The sequence below is a fragment of the Otolemur garnettii genome, unplaced genomic scaffold (genome assembly GCF_000181295.1).
Source record: "Otolemur garnettii isolate 467f Iridium unplaced genomic scaffold, OtoGar3 scaffold00020, whole genome shotgun sequence".
Taxonomy (NCBI): Eukaryota; Metazoa; Chordata; class Mammalia; order Primates; family Galagidae; genus Otolemur; species Otolemur garnettii.
In genome coordinates, this window is record NW_003852415.1 from 14,672,862 (window position 1) to 14,681,234 (window position 8,373).

Consider the following 8,373-nt stretch of genomic DNA (forward strand, 5'->3'; position numbering starts at 1 on the left):
TTTTTTTTTTTGTGAGAGACAGAGTCTCACTTTCTTGCCCCCAGTAGAGTACCAAGGCATCATAGCATACAGCAACCTCAAACTCTTGGGCTCAAATGATCCTCTGGCCTCAGCCTCCCAAGTAGCTGAAATTACTGGTGTCTGCCACAAAGCCTGGCTATGTTTTTAGAGACGGGATCTCCCTATTGTCAAGGCTGGTCTCCAACCTGTAAGCTCAAAAGATCCACTCACCCTAGTTTCCCAGAGTGCTGGAATTACAGGTGTGAGCCACCATGCCCAGCCTCCTCTCTTTTTTTTGAGACAGAGTCTTACTTTGTCGCCCTCATTAGAGTGCTATAGCGTCATAGCTCACTGAGACCACAAACTTTTGGGCTCTAGTGATCCTCTTCCCTCAGGCTCTGGAGTAGCTGGGACATCTGTAGATGTCTGGCACAACCCCCAGCTATTTTTAGAGATGGGGGTCTCACTCTGGTTCAGGCTGGTCTCAAACTCCTGGGCTCAGGCAATCCACCCACCTTAGCCTCCCAAACTGCTGGAATTACAGGCATGAGCTGACAAGTCCAGCTTTTTCTCAGCACTTTATTTTTATGTCCACCCTCTGCATAGCCAAAATTTTCCAAAGCTTTTCTAATTCACATTTAAATGGTTCTTTCACAACATATTATTTTCTTTTTCTCTTTTTTCTGTTTTTGTCTTTTTTTTTGAGACAGAGTTTCACTCTGTTGCCCTGGTAGAGTGTGCTGTGGTATCATCATAGCTCACAGCAACCACAAACTCTTAGGCTCAAGCAATCCTCTTGCCTCAGCCTCTGTAGTAGCCGAGACTATAGGCGGCAACACAACACCAGGCTAATTTTTTTATTTTTAGTAGAGACGGGGTCTTGTTCTTGCTTAGGCTGGTCTTGAACTCCTGAGATCAAGCCATCCACCCGCTAAGCCTCCCAGAGTGCTGGGATTACAGGCATGAGCCACTGTGCCTGATTACATGTTATTTTCTTAATTTGCTTGAGGTCATTTTGTAATATTAGACAGCAATTTTCTGCTGCTTTGTGGACACATTCCTTTTGATAGATAAGTCTTCGTTTTCCTTAGATATGTTATTCAGATTGTTATTTTCTTAAAATATCTTTGAGTGGGTTTATAACAACAGTTGGAGGATATAATTGGTATAATTACCTCAAATTTAAAGCATATAATTTTGACACACGAATATATCCATGAAACCATCACCACAGGATAAAGAACATACCAATCACATGTAAATCCTTGTATCCTCATACATAATCCTACTCTCTCCCACTTCCTAGGAAACCACAGATCTGCTTTTAGATGCTATGGATGTGACAGCTAGAACATCTCCAGATACCTTAGAGTCTGAGGTGACCTAGTAAAGGAAAGAACACACTGGGGATGATGTAACAAGGGTCCTTGGAGAGTTTGTGGAGCTGTTATACAAGCTCTGAACGACTGACCTCTTGCCTTTGCTTATATAAGTCAACAATATTTAAAGTTTATTGTTATGTATAGTGGCACTTAATCCTTTCTGATACAACTTCTCTGTCCTACACTTATCCAATGAGCAGTCCCACTGATTGAATATCGTGAGCTCATTCTCTCTCAACCTGGCCACTGCCTTTGTTCAGGTCTACATTCTGAACCAATGCCTAGCTTACAGCACAGACATTCCTTACTGGTCTCCTGTCTACAGTCTTGCCATCTCTAAGAACTTCTCATGATAGGTGATCTTCAGAAAATGCAAATTTGATCATTCCCTTCCATCAATATTCAAAAACATCTTCTTCATTGTCCCATGACTTTACTACCAATGCCTTTTTTAAAACTTCCTCTCTCTTCTCTAAGTAATATCTGAAACTCCTTGAAAATATAGTCATTTTCTTTCTTTTTTTTTTCTTTTAAAGACTGAGTCTCATTTTGTCACCCTTGGTAGAGTGCTGTGACATCACAGCTCACAGCAACCTCCAGCTCTTGGGGTTAAGCGATTCTCTTGCCTCACCCTCCCGAGTAGCTGGGACTACAGGCGCCTGCCACAATACCTAGCTATTTTTTTTGTTGCAGTTTGGCCAGGGCCAGGTTCAAACCTGCCACCCTCGGTATATGGGGCCAGCCCCCTACTCACTGAGCCACAGGCACCACCAATAAGTCATTTTCATTATTACCCTTGCTTTGCCTTAACTATTTTCTCTAAAAAAATTCCTTCTAAAGTCAATTTAAAAAGTCAGCTCCTTTACCTTGCCTGTTCAAGTTACCCTTGTACTGCCCCTAAGAATCCATAGCTTTAATAAAAGCATTTATTATCACAGGATCACTACACATAATTATTCATTTATATGAAATGCCAGTCCCAGACTATAAGCAAACAACTCCTTCCTGTTAAGATTAAAATGTATTCACTTACATATTCACCTCCCATTCTGAACCGCACAGTTCTTAGATAATATGGTGTCTTCAGTAAACATTTAAATGAATTAAGGGGAACAGGTATTTTTCCTCTGGCTTCCACTTCCCTCTTCAATCTTCACATTTCAGACTTAGTCAATTTGTGCTTATCTCTACCACCTAATCCTTGCTGATGGGTTTCCCAACCTTTTCTAATAATTAACCAGCAGGCTCAAACAGCATTCCACAAACCTGGGGCAGTACCAGGTTGTTACTATCTGCAGGGCATTATGTTAGATAGCATAACGAAAGTAAAGCTAAAGAAAACAAGGATTTAAAATCTAGGAAAAAGGGCAGCACCTGTGGCTCAGTGGGTGGGGCGCTGGCCTCATATACTGAGGGTGGTGGGTTCAAACCCTGCCCCAGCCAAACTGCAACAACAACAAAAAAATAGCCGGGCATTTTTTTGAGGGCAATAAAGTGAGACTCTGTCTCCCTCTTTTTTTTTTTTTTGGAGACAGAGCCTCAAGCTGTTGCCCTGGGTAGAGTGCTATGGCATCACAGCTCACAGCAACCTCTTACTCCTGGGCTCAAGCGAGTCTCCTGCCTTCGCCTCCCAAGTCGCTGGGACCACAGGCGCCTGCCACAGCACCCAGCTATTTTTTGGTTGCAGCCATCATTGTTTGGTGGCCCCGGGCTGGATTCGAACCTGCCAGCTCAGGTGTATGTGGCTGGCGCCTTAGACACTTGAGCCACAGGCGCCAAGCCGAGACTCTGTCTCTTTAAAAAAAAAAAAAAATAGGGAGGCACCTGTGACTCAGTGGGAAGGGCACTGACCCCATATACCAAGGGTGGCAGGTTCAAACCTGGTACTGGTCAAACTGCAACAAAAAAAATAGCCTGGCATTGTGGTGGGCTCCTATAGTCCCAGCTACTTGGGAGGTTGAGGCAAGAGAATTGCCTAAGCCCAGGAGTTAGAGGTTGCTGTGAGCTGTGATGCCATAGCACTCTACCAAGGGCGATAAAGTGAGACTCTATTTCTACAAAAAAAGGTGGTGCCTGTGGCTCAAGAAGTAGGGTGCTGGCCCCATATGCTGGAGGTGGTTAGTTCAAACCTGACCCTGGCCAAAACTGCAACAACAACAAAAAAGTAAATAATATAAAATAAAATCTAGGAAAAACTAAGGTATGTATACAACTGTAATGAGAGGCTATGACAAAGGCCATCTTAACACAAGTACAAGCAAAATCTAGGACTGTCTGGATAAGGCAAACTCATTCCGGCCCAGAAGCCATGGATGCTTCTGAACTTCAACTCATAAGATGAAGGAGATTTCAGTACATAAATACAAGGGAAAGATCTAGGACACAAAGATGAAAACGTATGTGGCATGTCCAGGGCCCTGGAAATAGTCTAGCTTGGCTCAAAAGTAGTGTTAAATAGGATTTAAAAGATAAGGTAATGGGCGGCGCCTGTGGCTCAGTGGGTAGGGCACTGACCTCATATACCAAGGGTAAATCAATACTACTAGTCTTGGGCCCAGACAAGGTGAAGGGGTATTAATGCACTTTAGCAGTTGAGACTGAGACTCCCACTCAAAAAAAAAATTAAACAGGATAAAATTAAACAGGGTGGCAGGTTCAAACTTGGCCCCTGCCAAATTGCAACAAAAAAATAGCCAGGTGTTGTGACGGGCACCTATGAGGCAAGAGAATCGCCTAAGCCCAGGAGTTGGAGGTTGCTGTGAGCTGTGTGATGCCACGGCACTGTACCGAGGGTGATAAAGTGAGACTCTGTCTCTATTAAAAATAAATAAATAAATAAGGTAATGATGAATTTCAGGGAACTTTGAAAGGCAGACTCAAGAATCCGATTTTTCTGCTGTTGTTTTTGTTTTGTTTGTCTTCGGGTTTGAGGGAGAAGGACATTTAATTTAGTTCCTCTATCCTGCTTCTTAATATCATCTTCCCTTTCTGGTTTTATCTCTGTTAAGTACACTTATTAGCCAAAATTTTCTGTTCTTAAAACACTTCCCTCCTCTCCTTCTCTATCTTCCCTCCCCAACAAATTTTCTCTCCCACCTGTGCACAGAATGCAGATACTGGAAACTTTGGGCACATTTCCTCGAGGAATAAACAAATACTGTGATTTTTTTTTTAATCTCTCTCATTTCCTTGTTACAAAGGATCAGAAACACAACAATAAAAACAGTACAGGTGACATCACTACAAGAGTTCACAGCCAGGGTAAAAACAATTTTCCCTGTAATGATTCCTTTGGGCCTAACGCACCCATAACTCATCCAACGTGCAGTAAAATACTCTAACATGCCACATACCAGCACCTCCCTGTAAGAAGATAACTAAAAACGTAGGGCTAGAGGGCAAAGTTTTAGGTTTTTATCTCATGACTTCAACCTTAGTTTCTCTATTTTAATCTCACTAGATTATTTCCGAAAAACAAATAGCATGTAATTTCTCACCTGGTAATCTCCTGCTGCAGCTGTGAAACTGAAGGAACATAAAACACCACCCCAAAATAGACGGTAGGTTCCAATGCATATTTGTCCAGCTGCTTCTTCAGAGGTTTTTCCAAATCTACCCACCGGCGCTGATTTTGCTTATTGTAGTACCAGAGGCTGAAGTAAGTGACCTGAAAGACAGAAGGTCACTGAAGAAGATCATAATGTACAAAAGGATTTCCATGACTTCCGTTATACCAATCCATGACTTGGACCAATGACAGTGGTCTGCTATTGCCTCTCTACTCAGAAAGGAACAATAGCAAGAACTGAAAGTAAAAAAAAAAAAAAAAAGGTTAAGAGTTATCTTTATCTAGAGACTCATTTTAGGAAATAAAGGCAAAAAGTCAATTACATTTATATATCATTTCTGGAATTCAGCACACACAAGAGGCATTCCATGTCCTGGACATTGAATACAGTGGGTGCTACTGAGTTTTACACATAGATTTAGTAAATTACTATAATATTCTTCAATTTTTAAAAATTTTTTCTAATTTTTTTTATTTTTTATAGAGACAGGGTCTTGTTATGTTGCCTAGGCTGGTCTAAACTCCTGGCCTCAAGCGATCTTCCTGCCTTAGTCTCTTAAACTGATTACAGGTGTGAACCAGCATACATGGCCAATTTGGGCTTCTATAAATAAATTATTTCATGTAAATGCTACAAATGTCTAGTACAAATACAACTGGAACTCTTCTTTGCCCCTTAACCCCCCAAATTTCATTAGACATGATTTTTTTTTTTTTTTTTTTTGAGACAGAGCCTCAAGCTATCCCCCTGGGTAGAGTGTCCTGGCATTACAGCTCACAGCAACCTCCAATTCCTGGGCTTAACCTCCGCCTCCCAAGTAGCTGGGACCACAGGCGCCCGCCACAACGCCCGTCTATTTTTTGGTTGCAGCCATCATTGTTGTTTTGGCGGGTCCGGGCTGGGGATTCGAACCCGCCACCTTAGGTGTACGTGGCTGGCGCCTTAGCCGGTTGAGCTATAGGCGCCGAGCCATTAGACATGAATTTAAAGGAACTGCAATGCTGAGGTGAATTCATTCTCTCTCCCCCAACCCCCAGACATACACACACGATAAAAACTATGAGTCATGCAGTAAGATGACATAAGTATATTGCTCAGAGGTTTGAAAAAAACGCCAAGTTATTAGTACTTAGATCTCACTTGCAGTGTAATGAAACTTCTAAGGTAAATCAATACCAGTCTTGGGCCCAGACAAAGTGAAAGGGTATTAAATGCACTTTAAGCAGTTGAAATGACAGTCTCAGGCCACTGCTAATACTTACTTCAAAATCAGTTTACAGATCAATGCAATTGGAAAATCACTACTCTGTAGTTATAGACTCTAAAACAACACTGTCTGATAGAACTCTGTACAATGATAGAAACAATCTATGTCCGTTAGCCATGCATGGCCCCTGAGCACCTGAAATGTGGCTAGGGCCACTTAGGAACTATATTTTTAATGTTATTCAGTTTAATTTTGTTTTGAGTGGGAGTCTCAGTGTGTCACCCTGGGATTGAGTACAGTAGTCTCATCACAGCTCACAGCAACCTCAAACTCTTAAACTCAAGCAATACGAAGTAGCTGGGAATACAAGTGCCCACCATAATGCCCAGCTAATTCTTTTATTTTTAGTAGAGACAGGGGTTGCACTCTTGCTCAGGCTGGTTTTAAACTCCTGAGCTCAAGCAGTCTGCCCATCTCAGCCTCCCAGAGTGCTAGGATTACAGTCAGGAACCACTGCACCCACTGACCTTTTATTCAATTTTAATTGACTTAACGAGCTGAAAGTATCTAGTGGCTATTGTACTGGAGAGTATAGCCTTAGAGCAACAATAAAACTGAGAAATAATGCTCAGGCCATTTTATTGACCAGTAATCCTCATTCAAATAAAAAATAAATGAGTGAGAAATATGTGTCCATTTTCCCTTTATATCCACAAATTCCTAGTATACTGTTGGAGTTCAGTAAAATTTGTTTCATGAAAAGTATGAATGTTCTTGTTTCTTAGTTGCCACTCAAGACATCATGTATGAATGAAATATTTTGTACATTTTTGTACATTTACTATGTCCTCAGTACTATTCCAAGAACTGTACAAAGATTAAAGCACCACTGCTAACTTTCTAAGAAGGTATTTTTACCTGTGTTAAATCCCAAAGCCAGTGTTTCTTCAAGTATTGTCTCTGGACTTGTTCTACCAGAATTAACTAGAGAGCGTCATGATGTCTAAAGAGCTATTAAACTCCTAAGTAATTCTTGGGCCTACTAAAGTTTGAAGACCACTGCACTATCCCACATTGCCCCTCCAAAATTATACAAGAGAAAGCTATACAAATAATCTATCATTTCTTTTCTTTTTTTCTTTTCTTTTTTAGAGACAGGGTCGTGCCATATTGCCCAGGCTAGAGTGCAGTGGCTATTCACAAGAGCAATCCCACTACTGATCAGCACAGGAGTTTTGACCTGCTCTGGTTCCAACCTGGGCCGGTTCACCCCTCCTTAGGCAAGCTGGTGCACCCTCCCAACCCCCCACTCAAAGGAGGTTACCATATATTTTTTTTAATTTAATTTTATTTTTTAGAGACAGAGTCATTTTGTCACCCTCAGTAGAGTGCAACGGCATCACAGCTCACAGCAACCTCCAATTCTTGGGCTTAAGTGATTCTCTTGCCTCAGCCTCCCAAGTAGCTGGGACTATAGGAGCCTGCCACAATTCCAGGTTATTATCTTTTTTTTTTGGCTGGGCCAGGTTTGAACCCACCACCTCCAGTATATGTGGCCAGCACCACACTCCTTGAGCCACAGGTGCTGCCCAATGCCTGGTTATTTTTTGTTGCTATTTGGCCAGAGCTGGGTTCAAATCCACCCCCTCGGTATATGGGGCCAGCGCCCTACTCACTGAGCCACAGGCACCACCCAGGAGGTCACCATATTGATGCTAAACTTAGTGCAGACACCCAATTGGCATACTGCACTACAGCCTAGAACCTCTAGACTCAAGCAATACTCCTATCTCAGCCTCCCGAGTAGCTAGGACTATAGGCACGTGCCACCATGTCCAACACAAATAATCTATCATAGAAACATCATCATGAGAAGAAAACCAACAATAAAAATCTATCCTTGAAAAAACAACAAAATCTATCATTGAAAAGCTACATGGAAATCAAATTTTTGAAAATCTAGACATAGTTTAATATATCTAAAAGTTCAAATCCTATTGTTAATTATTTTTTAAAGCCATGATTATGTTTATAAAATCAGTTATATGTTATTTTTAAGGAGAGAATATGTATCTTATTTATGGGAAACAACTACTGTTCCTTCCCTCTTTTAAACAGCAATTTATAAAAAAGAAAAATCTGGGCTCAGCACCTGTGGCTCAAGTGGCTAAGGTGCCAGCCACATACACCTAAGGTGGTGGGTTTGAGTCCGGTT

At 41.6% G+C, this 8,373-nt stretch overlaps 1 protein-coding gene across 2 annotated transcripts in view; it reads right to left on the minus strand.

Moving 5' to 3' along the window:
- PTPN21 (protein tyrosine phosphatase, non-receptor type 21) overlaps window positions 1-8,373 on the minus strand; it is an 84,454-nt gene that overhangs the window by 52,141 nt on the left and 23,940 nt on the right. Inside the window, exon 3 of one of the 2 annotated variants that reach the window (XM_003786968.3) lies at window positions 4,880-5,049. In XM_003786968.3, coding sequence (XP_003787016.1) covers window positions 4,880-5,049 — 170 coding nt within the window. Of the gene's footprint in view, window positions 1-2,415; window positions 2,579-4,879; window positions 5,050-8,373 lie in introns of those variants that run through there. The other variant, XM_023511577.1, reaches the window with a different exon arrangement.